Source organism: Falco punctatus, assembly GCF_963210335.1.
Source record: "Falco punctatus genome assembly, chromosome: 4".
In the NCBI taxonomy this organism is placed as follows: Eukaryota; Metazoa; Chordata; class Aves; order Falconiformes; family Falconidae; genus Falco; species Falco punctatus.
In genome coordinates, this window is record NC_137583.1 from 115,774,840 (window position 1) to 115,795,074 (window position 20,235).

At 43.5% G+C, this 20,235-nt stretch overlaps 2 protein-coding genes, 2 long non-coding RNA genes and 1 pseudogene across 9 annotated transcripts in view; 1 reads left to right on the forward strand and 4 right to left on the reverse strand.

Moving 5' to 3' along the window:
- Positions 1 to 20,235, forward strand: part of LOC308062018 — a 459,477-nt gene that overhangs the window by 104,052 nt on the left and 335,190 nt on the right. The window lies entirely within an intron of this gene.
- The window catches only part of LOC308063680 (ankyrin repeat domain-containing protein 26-like), a 39,493-nt pseudogene that overhangs the window by 9,306 nt on the left and 9,952 nt on the right, over positions 1 to 20,235 (reverse strand). The gene's annotated exons all lie outside the window — the stretch shown is intronic.
- LOC308062019 lies at positions 232 to 1,768 on the reverse strand. Its single transcript, XR_013927441.1, has 2 exons — positions 1,227 to 1,768; positions 232 to 772 (listed from the first exon to the last, which is right to left on the reverse strand). It is a non-coding gene; the product is annotated as an uncharacterized lncRNA (long non-coding RNA).
- On the reverse strand, positions 5,087 to 17,913 carry LOC308062013 (uncharacterized protein). Of its 5 annotated transcripts, none has more exons than XM_080382839.1 (4): positions 12,576 to 17,913; positions 11,760 to 11,884; positions 8,147 to 8,373; positions 5,087 to 7,301 (listed from the first exon to the last, which is right to left on the reverse strand). In XM_080382839.1, exons 1-4 carry the CDS (start codon positions 12,706 to 12,708, stop codon positions 7,130 to 7,132), a joined length of 657 nt encoding a protein of 218 aa, XP_080238965.1. In that variant the 5' UTR covers positions 12,709 to 17,913; the 3' UTR covers positions 5,087 to 7,129. The 5 variants fall into 5 exon arrangements, 4 of the variants coding, with proteins under 4 accessions (XP_080238965.1, XP_080238967.1, XP_080238966.1 ...); XM_080382841.1 differs by having other exon boundaries at positions 17,413 to 17,909; XM_080382840.1 differs by having other exon boundaries at positions 11,799 to 11,884; positions 12,576 to 17,909.
- On the reverse strand, positions 9,111 to 11,747 carry LOC308062008 (uncharacterized protein). The gene is given in 9 exon segments (XM_080382825.1): positions 9,111 to 9,413; positions 9,415 to 9,539; positions 9,543 to 9,609; positions 9,611 to 9,696; positions 9,700 to 9,740; positions 9,743 to 9,793; positions 9,796 to 10,081; positions 10,083 to 10,133; positions 10,135 to 11,747. Coding segments are annotated over 9 exon segments (1,140 nt in total). The 5' UTR covers positions 10,291 to 11,747; the 3' UTR covers positions 9,111 to 9,136.

The window sequence follows — 20,235 nt, forward strand, 5'->3', positions numbered from 1 at the left end:
TTTCAAGATCTTCCAGGCACTGCACATTCTTTAGGAAATTCAGTAAACTCTTTTCAAGATCTTTTTTAATACAGTGTTTATGATTGCTTTTTCTCCTCCAGTTACTCTAACTCTTACAGAGAGTTGAATTCATTGCTGATATTCGATCATAAAATTTTAGTTATGTGGAGGTGGAAAAGAAAGGCATACTTGAAGTAAGTTCAATAAGGGAATAACTAATTTAAAAAAAAAAAAAAAAAGCAATGGAAACACAAACACTGTCAAACAACTTTCTTCCTGGTCAACCTTGCCATAGGTAGCTAGGTGTTTCACTGCTAGAAAGCCTAAAAAGTGATGACGAAATGTCTGTGAAATGACAAATAACAGATAGGTTAAGAAACGGTGTAAACAGTGTCTTCTATTAGTTTCCTACTTGCACAAGTAATTCAGGTACATACAGGAGTGATGCTGCTTTCCAGAACTTTTAGACATAAGAGAAAACAAGAAAGGTATTTACCCAGATAAGTTACACTGGTAAACAGTAAATAAACCATCAAGAAACAGAAAAAGTTATGTAAGATTTATTATGACTTTAAAACAAACATGGTGAAATTTAATTTATTATTAGAAAAAAAAATCTGCTTACCTCTGATTTTTTTCCTATAGATCTTCTTGTCCCTTCTTCTAGTTCCATTTGTCTCCCAAGGTGGTTGTTCAAAATTCCTTCTTGAAGGGCTCTGGCCCTCTTTTCCTGAGAGAGCTGTCTCTGTGTTTCATCACGTTCCTCTTCAACCTACAGTAATACAATAAAACTGCTTGCATCTGAAGAAAAAACAGAGCTAGCAATACATCTTCCCATTCTCCCTTGCATACTTGAAAACATTTTTGATTCCCCACCGTTATGATAATCCACCTATAAATAAATAAATTTAAATTTTCTTATGAAAATTTAAGAAGGCGAAATACAGGATGTTTTGTAGTAATTCAAAAAAACGTAAGGCTTTGCCTGAAATACAAATGAAACCTCAATTTTGAAAAAGGAAAAAAGGAATAATAAACTGCAAAGCAAAAAAAAAAAAAAAACCAGCCCAATTGTGAACCAACTGTACCCTACTGTTCTCAAAACCTGACAATTGTTATCCAACGCCTCTTCCGTGAACAAAGCGCCTCCTTCTCTAGGCATACTGGAATACAATTGAAAAGAAGCAGAAAATAAGACAAAGACTTTAATTCATTATTTAATATACCTGTTTCAAGAGCTTTCTCAGTGTTCTTAACTCCATTTCTAAATTCCTAGAGTGTAACTCAAGTTTCTGTTTCTCCTCCATCTCTTTACAATATTGATCTTCTTTCCTTCGGAGGTCTTCTCTCATTTTCTCACACAGCACTTCTACTCTGAGCCTCTTTTCTTCTTGTTGTTTCAAAGAACATCTGGGATTTAACGGAGGATTTGAGAAACAAAAGCACTGATATAAAAGTAGATATTCCAACATGATGAACTTGCAGAGACAACTCAAACCATAAAAAATGTTAAATGTTTTCAGAGTTCATATTTTTACTGTACTTTTCAACTTTTTAAAGAATTCTAACTTCATTCCGTTGTGCATGGTATCAGTTGTACAAGATAGAGAAAAAAAACTTTGGGTGATTTATCCGTTATTTGTAAGTTTGTATAGGGAAACACACACCAGTGTGCACACTAGAAAAATAAAATTAAAAAAACCCATCTTCATATTACAGCCATTTTGTTGAAAAAGGAGTTTGTTGTCTCATCAGATCAAAGCATCGTAAACTTACTATGGTTAGTATACATTTTCTTAGTATACTTAGCATTGCCTACATATTACGGATTCAGTGACCAGAAGTAATACTGGTGAATCAGCACGCCACTTACCTATGGCAGACCCGACAATTTTTCAGCAGCCTTCTGTAAGTCTAAAACAACTGCTGCCCACAGGCAGAACAAGCAGCTTCTGTTTACTCAAGAAGGATGTCAGTGTTCAAAACCAGATTCAGAAATGCATGGGGTTTAAGCTGAATACGATTAAAAACAGTTTTAAACCTCAGTTGGATCTACCTCTGGGAGAAACTACAGCAATTTCATTTTGAAGCTGACTTACAAGGAAAGCCTTATGGAAGGTCAGCTTCTTTACCAACTGAAACAATCAGCAATGAGCACTGACATGGTAAAAAACGGTCCATGGTGTGCCCACGGTACCCAAACAAGAAAGCAGCTTTGCGTTTGATCATTATTTTGACTATTTTTTCCCATATACTCACAATAGTGGACAAAAAAAAAAAATTAAAAAAAATCAAGTGTCAACCTAAGGGAAGAACTGCCAATTGAAAGCCTGCTTTAGAAATTCCGCAAAACAAGAATCAACCACCACTAAAATTACTTGAAAGACTGACAGAAACATTTGTATTTGAATGGCGTATATTGCAAGGAGAAAGCTTTACATGTAATTTCTAGTGTAATTTCGCAAAAAGTGTAACTTTTGAAAGTATAAATTTAACGCTGCTTGGAGAATTCACTTAGAATGAAAATACTACTTCTTTATACTTGACAGATGTTTGAGGATTTTGAACACCTGCTGAAGTCAAACCCAGGCCAAGCTGGGACCGGCCTCTCTTCCTCGTACCCCCCTCCCCCGCGCTGGGAGGCCCAACTCCCCCAGGCCCAGCTCCCGCAGCCTCCCCTCACAGGGCTGGTGCTCCTGCCCCCGGGCCAGCCCGGCATCTCCCTGCCGACCTCACACGGACTGGGCAAGATCTCCTGGGCTGGGCGGCCAAACACCGGGCCCCGGGCTCGAGACACAGCTCAGCAAGCCCTGCGGAGGGGTGGGCACTCACTGCCCCCAGGGCCCTGGCACTGCTGCCCTCCATACAGCCCAGGCCGCTGCGGGCCGCCCCAGCTGCCAGCTCACGGTGGCTCCTGCTGAGCTCGCTCTCTGCCTGGGCCGCTCCCCAGCCACGCCGTCCCACCGGGGATCACCACAAGGAGATCTCCCCTCCCAGGCCAGGGCTCTGCAGTTGTCCTTGCTGAACTGCCTACGGTGCCTGCTGGCCACGCCTGTCTGACGTGATGTCAACAGCGATGAGAAACCTCACGCCTCCGGGTCTAGCTCAGGAGTGTGGGGAAAGGGGCAATCCCAAACTTGACCTTTCCAACAAACAAACAGGTAAGCAAACAAATGCTCTAAGCTCTGGTTTGACTTGCACTGGGTGGAGTTACCAGAAACCCTAGTATTATAGGCCAACTGAAGCCGCAAGGACAAAATGAAAAAAAAAAAAACACCACCCAACCATCTCTCAAATCTCTCTTATAAATCTGATTTCCCCATACACACTCTCTTGCTCTTTTCTTGCTAGAAAACAAAGTTAGAACAACATCCAGAAGACTGTACATGGAGCTGGTATCCGGACGTTTTTCCCCTCTCCCATTATCTACTTCATAGCATAACTGGCCCACGGGATTCAAAAAACCCAAACCCAAAAGACTGGAAACTTCTCATCCTGTTGCCTGCACCATCAGTGTCTTTCGGAACAAAACCACTGACAAGATAATACATTATCAGACCACAATTTACATACTTAAGGCTTTGGGTATCACTTTTCCATTCTGCTGCTTGGTGAGCCAATACGGATTTCAAATCTTGAGTCTTCTCCGCTCTGAACTGTGACTCCTCCCTTTCATCTTCCAATTTCCTTACTTCTCTTGAGAGCGCTTTATACTGATTTTTCTGACGTTCTATTCTCTGTTCATATTCAAGAAGTATGTTTTGCATTTTCAGCAAAGTAGCAGAACCTGGTTTGAGACAGAAAAGACACAAAGCTGCACAAATACTGCCCAATGTACAAGCTGTTCAATGCTTTGCTGCATTAGGTGCAGGTGGCAGGTCTCGGTAGCGGGAAGGTCCCTGTGAGAAGGAGCCAGGGGTCGTCCCGTGCTGGACATGGACGGTTTCGATGGACCCACCGCAGGGCACAGCTGAGCCTCTCAGCCGTGCTGGCAGCTCCTCAGGAAAAACAAACGTAGGAAAGGGCGAAACCACCACACGGGCAGAGAAGGGGAAAAGCATGTGAAAACCAGCCCCGCAAACGAACACCCAGGTCAGCGAAGGAGGAGGGAGAGGTGCTGCTCCAGGTGCCAGAGCAGAGATTCCCCTGCAGCCCCTGAGAGAACCATGCTGGAGCAGATACCCACAGCGCAGTGCTGCGCAGGACCCCGTGCCAGAGCAGGCGGATCCTTCCCGAAGGACCTGCGACCCATGGAGGGCCCAGGCTGGAGGAGATTTTCCCCAAAGGACTGCAGCCTGGGGGAGGACTCACACTGGAGCAGGGAAAAGGGACGAGGAAGGAGCAGCAGAGAGAAACTGCTACGTCCTGATTGCAGACCGCAGCCTCCCCGTGCTGCCTGGGGAGGTGGCAGGGAAGGAGCGCAGCAGAGCTTGAGCAGGGGGGGTGCCGACGTGTCCTTCTCAGGTTTGGGGTCTTTGTTTCTCACTATCCAAATGTATTTTAATCGGTGGAGTCTGTTTTGCCAGTGACAGTCACTGGGAAGTGACAGCCCTGCCTTCACACTGACCCACAGGCTTTTTCACCCCGTTTCGTCAATGAGGGGCAGTGGCAGCACTGGGCGGGGAGTTTGGCCTTCAGCCAAGGTTAACACTTGCCTAATGAAATTTTAGCATAGTTTAAGAGCCCTAGTAAGTGATGCTTATGTTTATATAATGCCTTGTGCATATATGCAAGCATCTTATGACAGTTGAAATTTGTTATATATATGTACTTATTATTTTTAAGCAAAGCCATTATTTTGCTGTACTCTTTCTCATTAGCTGTTGAGGGGTGTGCTGGTTGTGGCTGGGATAGTGTTAATTTTCTTCACAGTCGCTGGTACAGGGCCATGTTTTACAGCTGTGCCGCAAACAGGGTTGGTAGCACGGGGATGTGTTCCTTATGGCCCAGCAGCGCTCACACAGAGCCAAGGCCTTTTCTGCTCCTCACCCCACCCCACCAGCCAGCAGGCTGGGGGTACGCAAGGAGCCGGGCCGGGACACAGCTGGGACAGCTGACCCCAGCTGACCCAAGGGACGTGCCATGCCACACGGCATCATGCTCAGCATATAAAGCTGGGGGAGGACGAAGGAAGGGAGGGACATCCAGAGTGATGGCACTTTGTCTTCCCAAGTATTTGTTATGCGTGACGGAGCCCTGCTGTCCTGGAGATGGCTGAACACCCGCCTGCCCATGGGACGTGCTGGATGAATTCCTTGCTTTGCTTTGCTTGCGTGCGTGGCTTTTGCTATTAAACTGTTTTCATGCCGACCCATGAGTTTTCTCACTTTTCCCTTTCCGATGCTCTCCCCCACCCCACTGGGGTGGAACAAGTGAGTGGCTGTGCGGTGCTTAGGTGTTTAGGTGTGGCTGGGCTTAAACCACATCAAGGGGATATAAAGAAGAAAAAGCTCTTGCTGACTTTTGATGACCGCATTAGAAGGAGCTGAACTGTACTTTGCAAGAAACTGCTTCTCCAGCTCTGACTAGACAGAGAACCAATGATAACGTAAGGCACGTCGGCTGGCAATGCAGGCAACATCTCAGGTTAAGTGACAGTTTCACAGCTTTTGAGGGGGATCTCTAGTCACAAAGAGATACTATATCAAAATATGAAATTAACATACTTTGGAGTGCATACAAAGAAATCATGTTTTAAGGGGAACTTGTAACAGCTGAAGACAGAGACTTGAAAACATACCCATATGAACCACACTAAGCTCTTCCAACAGCAGCATAGTCTCCTTGTAGGTTGAAGCTTGTAACCGGACATCCTCTGAAGGTGGGTCAGATGAGTGAGTTAAACCAGGGTCATCAGTTACTTCCACTGGTATGCTGACCTACAAAAAATACAGTACTTTCTGTAATTCCACTGTCTAGTATTACAGACCATTACAAATGCAGGAATGATTCATTCTCTCCTTCACAGCCCACAGATTTGTCTCAAATACAATAAAGCTGCATACCAGCAGCAATTTGTACATCTGGTTGATCACTACATAAACACTGCTCCCACCTAAGTGATTAAAAGCTGATAGAGACTGTTTATCAAGAAACTAGTTTTACAGTACCTCGTTCCTTTCACTCCTGGTTGTTGCTGCAGGTCTAGAAAACAAGAAATATATTTCAGTACTGAAATGCTTACTTTGCATTATGAATAATACCTACAGTTGCTTTGAAAACTTAATTGCAGAACTGAATTAAACTAAAATCTGGTATAGTAACTTTGCTAGATATAGTTCAAGACTGAAACAATTATTGTGTGCTATTAATGTCTACTGGAAGGCTAATTTTTCCGCAAGATATTAAGCAAATAGTTGAAATAACTGTTCCCTAAACTTCACGCAAAGTGACAGAAATCTTACAGCTACAGACATGTAGCTATACGCTTACGTGCATTCCCTGTTTAATACCAGGGGTTTAGCTCTCTTCAGTACCGAGAATCCTTCTCCTACAGGTCAATGAACTGTAATTTTGGATTCTCTGGTGTCCTGGGTCTGGCTGGGACGCAGTTTATTTTCTTCACAGCAGCCCACACAGGGCTGTGTGTTAGATTTCTGACCAAAACAGTGTTGATAACACACCAGATTTTTAGCTAGGGCTGAACAGTGTCAACAACTTCTCTTTCTCACTTTGCCACAACCCACACAAGTAAGTTCAGGGTGGGCAAGAAGTCAGGAGGGTACACAGCTGCAAGAGAAAAGGTGGAGCGGGGAGCAGGGCAAAAAATCCTGAGATACCTGCAGTGAAAAAACTGAGATACCTCACCCTTTTTAAACACATGAAATACTTCTATGCCTGTGCACACACACTCATGTAATTAATCAGAATTCGTGCACGTGACCTTATTGTTGACTTGGCCAGCATGTTCAAAAGCACTCTAAACAGAAGTGAAGTGTTTGTCAACACAAAGCGCATCAGGTAGTCACAGGAAAGAACAAGAAAGAACAAGAAAGAACATCAGGTGGTCACACGAAAGAACAAGAATCTTCATATGCATCAGGTTTACAAAAAACCTTAAACACACAACAAAACCCCAAACTTGCCTCTAGCTCTCAGGCCAATTTTTATCATTAAGTGAGTTTTATTTTCAACATTCCTTATATGCATACCTTCCTTCATCCTCAGATGTTTCACTGGAAGTGCTATCATCCGGTACTTGACCATGATTGCCACTGGAAGAGCTCATCTGCTGATGAGCCTTCTGCTTTGAAGGCTGTCTTTTACTTTCCTTTGCACCTTTGGCATTCAGGGCAATTTTACTGCATTACACAGAAAGAAAGAAAAAAAACAAAACACCAAGTGAGTAGGTTTATAAAAAAATATTTCTGTGAAACAGACATACTTAAGATGATGTCCAGAAACAACCGAGACAAAAAATAGCTATGATAAAATCACAGACTTGACTGTAAAGATCGTGGAATATGCCCAAGTATTTAAAACCCTTCCCCTAGAGTGAGGGGGACACGTGGAATCTGAGCTGGATCCAGGTTAAGCTGGACTATATCCAACAGCCACGTTACAGAAAGCATCTAGAGCAGAGATTCCTTTGAAGGACAGACAGAAAAAGCTCCTGCTTAGGTCTGCATAAAAATACGTGTGCCTTCTTTAGACTTTTGAGATTGGTTTGGTAATATCATCTTTTCCCCTCTCCCGACAAAGGGCATATTAACTTAATGAAAAGGAAAACACCAACTGCACGGAGATCACTAAAATCACCTAGAAAAGGGAGTAGTAGCAAACCCCAAGTTCCTACTTTTCTTTTCTAGGTGGCCATTTCCTACAAAAATAACTGCTTTTTCCAGTCTTCAGTTCTGGTTTTGAAGATGCATTTTACCTCAGTGTTGACATGGAAATCACAGGAATTTAGGTGGGCGTTTTCTTTTGTTTTCCCCTTTTCTTTTTTTAGAGCAGGCAATAAATTTGAACCTCCATCGTGCGCTTCATTTTGTCTAAAAAGAATTTTTCTTCATTTTTTGAGAAGCAGTGGACTACTCACTATGGCTTTCACCACTGAGGAAACTACTTCAACTACCACAGTATCAGAAAACCTAAGACACTTACATAGTACTACAAATAAGAGCTAGAGATTATTTCCTTAGCTTACCCTTTCATTGGCATTTTAATCAATTTTGAGCTCTCCCCAGATGAAAAACTCTTTTTGTCTTTTTCTTCTATCGTGTTTTCATTCTCCATTTTCAAACAGTCATTCTTCCTTACAGTAATCTTTTGTTTCATTTGCCGATTAGTGATGTTATTTAATTTATCCACACATTCCTGTTTTGCCACGGCCTGCACTTTTGAACATCTTTGTTTGCTTTTTTCCTTCTTAACCTATAAAAACAAAGTTAAGCTTCACGTATTTCTAGAAGACAGAAACACCACATCCAAGATTGATTAATTCAGAGTTTACCCCTGAAATAATATAAAATGATCTTTTTTTTAATTCATAGAGAAGCATTTTCACAAAACTACACTACAAAGTGTATTATGCCATTGAAAGTACTTTGAATTCACTCATGATGCAAGACATAACAAAAATACAGCCCTTAGAAAGAAAACAATAGTGTCTCTTAAAACATGAACAAGAAAAAAGTGAAAACAGTACTGATGGACAAAGCGTTAGGAGGACTGCACAATGTTCGTTGTAACACCACCAGAAAAAAATCAAGTGGAACTGCGAACAAGGGGAGGAAAGAAAAAAAGATCCCAAACCCACAAACACAACTGGTTTCACAGGAAAGAGGAATTTTAGTGAAAGGCAATGAAGACACACCACGCAGATATCACAGCACATGAATTATTAGTCAGGACCCTGTTCAGAAGCTATTTTCATTCTTTGATTCAGAATCAGAACCTGGATTTCTTTTTATGGCAATGAAGAGATAACTACTTGCACTGGAACCAAGTGCCACCTATTGTTAAACTGGAACAATAATGCATTCCGTTTTCCAAAAATGGGGAAAAAAGACAACTCTCTACTGCTCTCTTTATTCACCAGTCACCAATTTAATTAGAACAAACCCCAATTTGTAGGAAGCATCCTCCTTTAATGATGAATAGCTAAAGTGAACAGGACCGTTGATCCAGAGCGAGATTAAAGAATAAAGAGTAGCAGGTGAACCACCTCTTTTAGCAGCTGTACCTTCTCTTTCTCCAAAGCCAGGAATACTATTTGCAGCATTCCTACCCTACCCTTAAATCTTCCCGTATCTTGTTTTAGTTCTTCATCAAGATTCCTTTTCAGCATGACGTATGATTGCTGAGCATTTGCAAAAAGTCTTTCCATTTCTGTTTCTCCTATTTTGTTGTTAATAAAGCAGTCCCTGGGAAAATCATCACTAAATCCAGAGTCTTTTCCAAGTTTCCTCTGTTACAGAAAGTGCATTTTCATCACATGTAGAAACTGGTCTTATTTTAGGAATAATATTAGAAATGTCATCCAAAAGACTTGTTTTAAAGCTGTATCTCAGGGAGTATTCAGGACTTCCCACTGCATTTCAACTACTTTCAGTTTCATTCTCTTCCATTTCCATAGAAGGCATTTTTTTCTCTCTCTTTCTCTCTCCCTCCTTCTGCTAGAGGCATCTTTGTATCATCGATATTGTTTGTGCAATCTTCTTCATCTGTACTCCAGGTATCTTCCATGTTTGCATTTCAGTTATCTTGATCAGAAAGGACACCAAGACTCGGAATACAGTTTCCATTTTGGGTACTTTTCCACCTAGCATAAGTTTAATATCTCCAAATTCACTTTACTTTCTAAGCTGTTACTTGATTCCGTTGCATGAGATGAAACAACATGAGAACTCTTCAATTCAGCACTGAAGCCATCTTCTGACATTTCTTCCACAAGGGAAGTAGTTCTCCCAGTTTCATTAATTTCACCAAGCAGCTGCTTTAGCTCTGCTGTAACATTTTTACAATTTGTTTTCAATTCCCTTTTCTCATTTTCAACCCACATTCTTGCATCTCTTTCTTTCCAAGGTCTTGGACTTAACTGCTTGTCAGCACTGTGCAATTCCTCATTTTCTGCTGTGAAATTTCTGATGTAAAACTTCTGCCTTACCAGTGTGGTTTTCATGTGCTGTTTTTTTCTATCAAGTTGGTAGTTTCTAAAATATATTTATCCTTAAGTAAACAGGTACAGACAGAAAGATTATCAAGAAAAATTACTACAGTTAATCTATGCAATTTCTGTTGCAAACTCATCCTATAATAGAAATAAGGCATTTTGAAAGCCATTTTCATTAAAAAAAATCAAGGGACACTAAATGAAAGGTTCACTGCACACCATCTTCTTAACAAGAGAAGGACTCAGAGACAGCAGTTTCTTGGGTTAGGTTTGCCTAGGCATTAGGGTTGCTTTTACCTTTTAGCCTGCTTGCTTGCTGTAACTGCCGGCATTTGTCACAGAGCATGTTTATTTTTCACGGTTTATTGCTTTAATACCATTTTTCATTAAAACTGCCAACATTTTCCTCACCTACCCTCCTCCCTCCATCGCGCTCTACCGTCTGGCATTGTACAGTCCCCGGCCACCTAAGCTAACCCAACGGGAATGAACATGACAAGCTTCTTACTGTTCACCACACGGAGAACTGGCTAAGGGAGGATTATTTCTTCACCCAAGCTTCAGAAATAATGAATTCCACTCCAAGGTGCAAAGGAAAGGATTTATTAGGGGAACCTGCCTGCTCCTGCCCTCATCCCAGGAATCAGGAACCCAAGCTCGCAGGAAAACCGCACCACGCCTTAACCCTACCCAGCCCCCTCAAGTCCCTGTCCCCACGCTCTGTTTCTCAACAGCACCGACGGCTTCTGCCCCGTGTCACAGTCCTGCCCACACGCCCCTTCCCCTCGTGGTGCCTCCTGAAGAGGGCCTGCAGCCTTGGTGTCCCAGCGGGCTGAGACCGTCATGCTCCTCGCGCTCCTCTCGTCAGCCAGGCCCTGTTCTCCCGCGGCAAAGACCCCTCCGCTCACAAGAGGGAAGGAGCACCTCAGCCAGACACCACCTGTCTCACCCTCCCCCTTCCCAAGCTCACTGGCCAACTACTACCACCTTGCAACAGGCTTAAGTCCTGCGCTTTGCCTGTTGGAATTAGGCACGTCCCTCTCTCGTGACGCCCGGCTGTGGGGTGGAAATCATTTGCTACGCTGTCCCTTCGGGTGTTCGTTCCAGAGGACGCCAGACCCCGCTGTGCAGCCCTGCCCCGCACACCCGCCACAAGCAGGACGCCTGCCTTATTCCCCTCTAGGATACCCTCTGAGAAAACCCTTTTCAAACACTTCACGTGGCCAAACAAGAGCGTATTTTGCAGAGGCTGGGGAAGCATCAGAAAGGTCGCGATATTTCAAGGTGTTCTCTTTGATCTTTGTCTTACAAAGAGGAAGACCGGCGTGTTTCATCAAACAGATCAGCATATTATAGACAAATCTCCCTCTTCACTTGAACGTGCATTTTGCACAGGCAATAAAACCCACATTTGGTGGCACTGTTTCTCAGCAGTGCACAAGAGGAGAAACACCGCTCAAAATTTAAGCAAACCAACTGAAAACAACAAGCATCCGACATAGTGACAAGGATTTAACCCCACCATAAGAAGACTGTATCCAACTTTATTTCGGACGGTAAACACAGCCTTCACCTACAGGACGTCCCTTCTGCATTATTCATTGACTGGTAAGTTTTCTTTACCTTAGTGTATAATACAGCCTACTGAATCAGACTGCAATCCAAAATATTTGGGTTTACATACCCGCACACCATAATATTCAATGCCATCTTTCATGTCTTCTTTTTCAGCTGATGATGACATATGAAAGGTAGATCCCGAGTTCTCACCTGCAGTGAAAAACCACACATTTTTATAACCATCAAGACTTCATATTACTTATTTACACCTAGAGTGCATCCTGAATCATCCTACTTGTGACAAAAAACTTAACACAAAATAAAAAAAAATACTACGTGCAGGACTGACCATTTAGTAAAGGAGAAATCCTTCAGATGAGAGTTCTACGCCAACAGCAAAACTTCCCTGCCATTCTACACTCCAGATGCTCAAGAGACAGCGTCGCAAACTACAGGCAGAAGCCCTTCACAACAAACCCTGAACTTTCAGTCACGTTTTAGCTCCTAGGCAAAGCGTAACAGTAAGGTATCAAAAATTAAGACGGGGGGAAAAGTGCTTGGCCAGATCATAGCTTTCTTCTGCTACGTTATCATCCAAGAATGTCCAGGTGTTCAGACAGGTCAGCCCTAAACCACATACACTTTCAGCACTATGCCACAAGAACCCGAACCCAAAGAGATACAAACACATCCAAAGGGCACACGTAACGCAAACAAGGTAACTTCCTTTACAACTTGCCGGCAAGCGCCGTGACAGCTGGTGTTAATTAACAAATACTAAGCACTTCATTGCTATAGCGCGCACCCACACCGTAAGTGCATTCCTAAGGCAGACATCGATAAAAGCTCACTTCAGCCTGTACGTGTTTACAGACAAACATTTAGTCCACCAGGAAGTTACCGGTGTGGCGCTCCCCTGAAACAATCCGTGAGCGCGCTCCGTGTCTGTCTGCAGCTGGAAGCAACACACCAGGTGATCCTTCTTCCGGACTTTCAGAATCCGTCTGTAGAGCATAAAACACGGGCGTGAGCATCGGTACAAATTCTCAACTCATTTCTACGCAAAATGTTCCTGCTAAGCCAACTTGCACAGCATGGAATCACAAAAGCCTTTGATCAGCCCCTTGGAAAGGGCACGTCAAGACACAGTATATTGGAAAATCACAGCAGACTTGTGTGTTTTCAGATCTTAGGCAAAAACCTCACAACTCATCTAAACTAGTCTGTCACGCTGGCAAACTGCACAGCCGCAAGGGAGAATTAACACGGTAACTCGAGCTGTGGGTTGCCAACCCGTAACTGCAGGTCTGGGGGGGACCCAACTTTCGGACTGAACTGGTACCCGATACTCAAATTTGTGCTGACGTTCCCCAGGCACACGTCCTGCAGTGGGGAGCGAACACATTGCTACTCCCAGTTGCAAGGGTTGAACAAAGACGAGCAAGACAAAGCTTACAGAAACCAAGGCTACAAAAAAAAAAAAACCCAAAACAACCCAGCAGCGTTTTAGCCTTGTATTTTTAAGAAGCGGGTGGGGAAGAGTTCCTTCTTCCTCACAAGAGAAGTCAGAGGGCGTAAGCTACAGACTCTGCCCGCTTTCTTCTAACCCATTCCCACAGACAGGAAGAACTAAAAGGGCAAACACAGCCAGCACGTGTGGTATTTCTGTTGAACGCTACTCTCAAAAAGGGCCAAAACGGTAGAAAGGCTCTTTCCCAAAGCAGCTCATCATCTAGGCTGCAGACCCTAAGGGCAACCACTGAACACGTCAGCGGAATAGAGTTGTGTGGTGAAAAAGCAACAATCCCGCCAGCCCCGCTGAGAAGCTCAGACTATTTTAAGCAGCAAGAAACTTCACTGCCGCAATACTGTACCAGAAACCCAACTCCAAGGGCCAGCTGCCATGAGACCCAAATCATTAGCTCGACCTACCTTCACCCCAAGCCTCGCTGAACAGCTAGCACACAGCACAAGTATTTCAAGGGCCCCCAGTTACAAACATACAGCAGAACCAGGAGAAGGGGAAATAAGCCTCAGCCGCGGCAGGGCCCAAGCTCCGAGTGCTTCTGGATCTCGCTCCCCACCCCCGCCCCACTGGGAACCCCGGTGTCCTTCACGGGAAATACCTCAGAATCCCAGGGAGATTCAGCACCTTCCTCTTCCTCTGCTCCCACCGCAGTCAGGGCACCTACAAAGGCAGTAAGAGGTGAGACACTGAGCCCTTCTATTTCACTCTGCTTTTCCCCATCACCCCTGCGCCCAAAAGATGCACAGCGGTTCTGTTGCTGAGGACAAACTAAGCAGTGAGTGTTGAATTCAAGGGTTTCTTCACACCCAGCACACAACAGACCACGGTACTTCCTTTGGATCGCCACCTCTCTTGCCTCCTCTCCAGCAGGAGATGGCTATGCACAAAGCTTTGCTGCTAGAGAGGGACGCAACATTCTTCGCACAAGAAAAGCGAGCAAGACAGGAAGAAAATCCGGAACATCATAAAAATACAAAAGGGTCTACTATTGATGAATCACAGGGCCAGCCTCGCTTTTGGCATTTTCTCCTGTAGGCGACTCCTTTTACAAACTTTCATTGTCTACGTGCTACTCCTAGAAGCCTCTCCACCCACGTACAGCAGCGGGTGGTCAGTCGGTCAGACAGACGGGGCTGCTCCTACTCTCCTTCCATGAAGGTACGCTTACCAGACTTCTTCTGTCACTTCACCAATGTTCACTCAGGTCACAAACAGAAAAATGCAGGCAGCTTCCTACCATGCAATTTGATACGCGCCATCACTCCCATCATGTAACATGGACACCACAATTTTGCTTAGAAGATAAGACTTAGATGTGGATGCAGGAGAGCTGTGACACCTCCCCTGTGCACAGCACAGGCTGAATGACCAGCTTTTCTGGTCAACTGTATCTGCCTGAAAGCTGGATAAAAGCAGACCTGCGAGCACCCAGGGTTTTGTTTTGTACGGGCCTTCTAAGGATGCAAGTCACATTCTCTGTTCAGAGTACGTAGGTGTCTTCGTCTTCTGGATTCTGTTTCAGAGTGCAGTCACTTCAAAATTAGGCGCCATGCTGCTAGAATGAAAAGCAACCCTTAACTCCTCTTCAGCCTTGCCCGTCACGGTCAACAGGAAGGTGTTCAGCAGCAGCTATTTGAGCCTGAAGTCTCCCTTTTTAGGTAAGATTTTAACAACATTGGAGCCCCTAAGAATCCTTTTCCACAGGGTTTAATCAATCTTGACATTTCTGTATGATGGGTACAGAACAAGGAAGAAGCAGGAAAGATGAAAGGCTACAGTGTTCTTCTATCTGCAAAATTCCAGTTCTCATCGTGTCGGTAACTCTAGTCAGTTAATTATTTTTCCAACCACTGGAAAAATAACTCAAAAACATAAACTAAAAAGATAAGGACTTCTCCCATTAGCTGTTGCAAGTAAAATTTCTTCTTTCCTTGGAGCAGTAATTCACGAGTCTATTTTCTGCCAACACTGGCTTCTATTGGCTTCTGTCAACACTGTGAAAGAGGAGGACTCCTCACTGTCAAGAGTTCTTCACTTTTAGCACAGGGAGAAAGTCTTAGTTAAAACACTGGCAGAACCCTACTCCAAGGCTTCTGAAGAGCCCACCATTCAAAAAAACGTATATAAAAAATTCACAGGGTAAACCAGATTCCAGTATTTTTGCCTGTCATTTATTGCTACCATGCATTTTTATTAACGGATGCCTGCAGTGCAGCGCATACAAAAAGATGCAAATCCCCCACCTTTTACTCTGGTCTGCTCTCTAGCTAGCATTGAAAAATGACTTCTGGTCATCTTAGTTCTTTCCAATTAGTCCTCACCTCTCCACTCTATTCTGAGACTTCCCTCCTCATAAATTGTCTTACATAATGACTTTTGGCAGATTGCAGTGGACAGCAGCTACTCTTCTATGCAGAAAACACGAGAACACCACTACTTTGCCTCAAAAATAGATTTTAAGGATGTATTACTATGCAACAGTAACAAAGTAAATAGGATGGGAAATTCCAGCTCTCACTGAACATTTAATTGTGAAAGATACTGTACCTGTTCTCCAGATTTATGAAATCAAGTTGTCAAGGATGGCATTTCAACCCTTTTAGAGTCAGAAATATTTGCGCTGCAGGAATCATGATGCTTTGCTGAAGCAACCTAAATTCCTTAAACCCAAATCCAAACATAAACTGTTTGAAAGAAAGAAATTTTTACATCTACACCTACTTCTTAGCACCCGACCTTCAAGGTAACATATGGCTAAAAACCAGCATGACGCAGGTGAATAAAGCCACACAGGAAAAACAGCCGACATGAAATGAGCCACGAAAAGGCAACCTTTCTGTGTTTGTAATATCGTAACATACTGGTCCGTTGTGGGGCTACACTTCACGTTACCGTGGAATACAGACATAACCAAAACTCAAGTTTTAACCGAACAACCTCTAACAAGTATTTGTGTGTCTTACCAGAACACTGTCACTGCAAAATAAAGGGCAAGAGAGGACCTGTTGCTTACCCATTGCAAATACAGGAGAGGGAGAAGAGCGAGAGGAGAAGGAGGAAGATACATCTCCTAGAGAGAAGTTTCATCTCTATTATTGTCAAAAGAACAACAATACTGGTTTTTTTCTTCGCCTAAAGCAAAGATGCCAAAGAACTTGTAACTTCTAAGTATAGAACACAAATAGTTCCAAGTCCGCTTACTTTTCTGCATATCTGTTCACCTCTCTCTGGTTTATATTGTCAATAGACAGTTGTAGAAACTCTAAAACCTGAATGGCAAATTGTTTCTCATCCGATTAACAAGTGTGATTAATACAAAATACAACACAAATTATCAACTATACAAATCAATAAACCTCAGAACAAAGAAACAAAAAAACCCCATTAAGGTTACATATCCTCTCTCCAATACATAGCCGACCAGCTAGCCGCCTCAACTTTAGCCTTGTTTCCAAAGAAAAAAGAATTCCTGACAACACGCTGACACTAATTTCCTCCCATCTTGTCTCTCTTCCTCACCTCCCTCCCCTGCCTCTGAGCCTGCTGGTCATTTTCCATGAAACAAGAGAGGGAAGCCTCAGAGGAACGTGTTTGTACATGTTTCAAAACAACTGCCAGGCAGGTAGAGATAAAGCCAGGCAAGTAATATTTCCTGAAAACTACAGCTACGGCACGAGCCCAAGAATTACCCTTTGTGGCTCACGGGCAGCTCCTGGACAGCCTAGCCTACAGATCCCTAGCCTGGAATCAGCCACAGCACATGCTCAAAGGACCAAGACAATCAGGAGGGGGGGGGGGGGGTGTGAGCCACGGAAAGAAAAGCAGACTTCAGGACTGCCTGAAAAGGGGAGATGACAGCAAGTACGGTGTAGGAAGCGTACATCACGGAAGGGTATGGACAGTGCTGAACAGCAGACTAGAGGAGGGAGCAAACACATACACCGAGGATTATTTCAGTACACCTTCTGCTCCCGGGATGCCTTGCTAGAGCCATTCATTTCGTATTAGAAAGAAAATTGCAAGTACAATGGGTCTGTTCATAAAAGAACACTACAAAGAGATTGTTATGAACACCTTCAATATCTTCTGCGTGTCCTAAACCAAATTCCTCCAACAGATCCGCAAAACAAATCAATCAGATGCTTTATTAAATACTCCCATCTAGAAAGATTACAAAGCTAAACCCAGAACTACATGCCGTGAACATTACCTGATTTCTGCTGCATTTTTTTAGGAGAGGTTTCATTCATTTCCAAAACAGATTCAGGGGTCTTCAGCTATGAAAGACAATCCAATGACAAAAAAAAAAAAAAAAAAAAAAAAAAAAAAAATTCAGACTTGAAGTAACTACATAATATTTAACGAGCAGGACAAGTAGTCAGTCTGACACGAACAAATACTTACCTGGGAATTGTCGGGGTTCTCCAAAATGCCTGGAGGTAAAAAATGTTTTGGAAAGTGTTATTTCATTTAATTGAAGGCACCTTTCACTCCATTCAACATCAGCAGTTTCTACAACTAAGTATTACTCGCAAGCTTTATTCCATCGAGACTGCGATACTTAACATTCAATCTACTTCAACATCCAGCATTTGTATCAGTATACAAGAAATGGACAATGCACGCTTCCCATCGTGCGCCTTGGATTTAAGAAACAATACTCACAGAACCAGGACAAGCCATAGGAAGCAGTAAGGACATGCTTGTTAGCACAACAAGATCAAAATACTTCTTTTGAGGAGCTGAACCCTGCCTTCTACAAAGATCATTTCAAAAGCCAAAGCTGGTCTGCTGTAACGAACTACCGTAAAACAGTCCAGCAGCACTACGACTGCGATTATCCTACAAGTGTTTAATGTTGAGGAGTGTTTTCCTTTCCATCGATGGGACAGAGGAAACGTGGGTGCAGACACAGACACCTCATACACATCATTCAATGAGGTAGAAGCAAACTAGTTCTTATCAGGTTGTTCGGGTCCAGCTTGTGTGGAAAGGAAAAAAACCAACCCATTACAATTGGTTGTAATCTGCATTTATAGCACAGTTCCAAATATGTAATTTTTAAAAAATTTTTGTCCAACATGGAAATCATTTACAAACCCACACAATCTACTGGCCCACCTATATTTCTCAAGTCCTCTGCTTTAGTCATCTTACAGTTTGAGTCCTCTCATGAAAGAAGTGCATGAAATGTTACTAAGAATGGCTCCACAGCATTATTTTCATGTTTACAAAAACGGTTAAAAAGCAAACAGCATTTGATTTCAGTAAACTTGGTGGTCTAGCAGTATAGAAAAACCTTAGAAAGATTAGCGTAATCACCTTTTACCTCCTTTTTACACCGATTTTAAACTTCTCTCAGTAGAATCATACAAAGCACGACAACTACTCAGCAAGGGGATTTACAAGCTCCCAGGAGCTTTTAAAGTTTTGCTTCCAGCTTACTAAACTAAAACTGGATTCGCTTCTTCAGCTATTCTATTGTACTTACACTACAAGCAGGACTGACCGTTTAGTAAAGGAGAAATCCTTCAGATGAGAGTTCTACGCCAACAGCAAAACTTCCCTGCCATTCTACACTCCAGATGCTCAAGAGACAGCGTCGCAAACTACAGGCAGAAGCCCTTCACAACAAACCCTGAACTTTCAGTCACGTTTTAGCTCCTAGGCAAAGCGTAACAGTAAGGTATCAAAAATTAAGACGGGGGGAAAAGTGCTTGGCCAGATCATAGCTTTCTTCTGCTACGTTATCATCCAAGAATGTCCAGGTGTTCAGACAGGTCAGCCCTAAACCACATACACTTTCAGCACTATGCCACAAGAACCCGAACCCAAAGAGATACAAACACATCCAAAGGGCACACGTAACGCAAACAAGGTAACTTCCTTTACAACTTGCCAGCAAGCGCCGTGACAGCTGGTGTTAATTAACAAATACTAAGCACTTCATTGCTATAGCGCGCACCCACACCGTAAGTGCATTCCTAAGGCAGACATCGATAAAAGCTCACTTCAGCCTGTACGTGTTTACAGACAAACATTTAGTCCACCAGGAAGTTACCGGTGTGGCGCTCCCCTGAAACAATCCGTGAGCGCGCTCCGTGTCTGTCTGCAGCTGGAAGCAACACACCAGGTGATCCTTCTTCCGGACTTTCAGAATCCGTCTGTAGAGCATAAAACACGGGCGTGAGCATCGGTACAAATTCTCAACTCATTTCTACGCAAAATGTTCCTGCTAAGCCAACTTGCACAGCATGGAATCACAAAAGCCTTTGATCAGCCCCTTGGAAAGGGCACGTCAAGACACAGTATATTGGAAAATCACAGCAGACTTGTGTGTTTTCAGATCTTAGGCAAAAACCTCACAACTCATCTAAACTAGTCTGTCACGCTGGCAAACTGCACAGCCGCAAGGGAGAATTAACACGGTAACTCGAGCTGTGGGTTGCCAACCCGTAACTGCAGGTCTGGGGGGGACCCAACTTTCGGACTGAACTGGTACCCGATACTCAAATTTGTGCTGACGTTCCCCAGGCACACGTCCTGCAGTGGGGAGCGAACACATTGCTACTCCCAGTTGCAAGGGTTGAACAAAGACGAGCAAGACAAAGCTTACAGAAACCAAGGCTACAAAAAAAAAAAAACCCAAAACAACCCAGCAGCGTTTTAGCCTTGTATTTTTAAGAAGCGGGTGGGGAAGAGTTCCTTCTTCCTCACAAGAGAAGTCAGAGGGCGTAAGCTACAGACTCTGCCCGCTTTCTTCTAACCCATTCCCACAGACAGGAAGAACTAAAAGGGCAAACACAGCCAGCACGTGTGGTATTTCTGTTGAACGCTACTCTCAAAAAGGGCCAAAACGGTAGAAAGGCTCTTTCCCAAAGCAGCTCATCATCTAGGCTGCAGACCCTAAGGGCAACCACTGAACACGTCAGCGGAATAGAGTTGTGTGGTGAAAAAGCAACAATCCCGCCAGCCCCGCTGAGAAGCTCAGACTATTTTAAGCAGCAAGAAACTTCACTGCCGCAATACTGTA

Coding starts and splice junctions, on each gene's coding strand:
- LOC308062013 (XM_080382839.1), bottom strand. CDS start 12,708: ATGCTCACGCCCGTGTTTTATGCTCTACAGACGGATTCTGAAAGTCCG. Junction 11,885..12,575: donor TTCAGGGGAGCGCCACACCG/GTAACTTCCTGG, acceptor TTTTCACTGCAG/GTGAGAACTCGGGATCTACC. Junction 7,302..8,146: donor ATTAAAATGCCAATGAAAGG/GTAAGCTAAGGA, acceptor TGTGTAATGCAG/TAAAATTGCCCTGAATGCCA.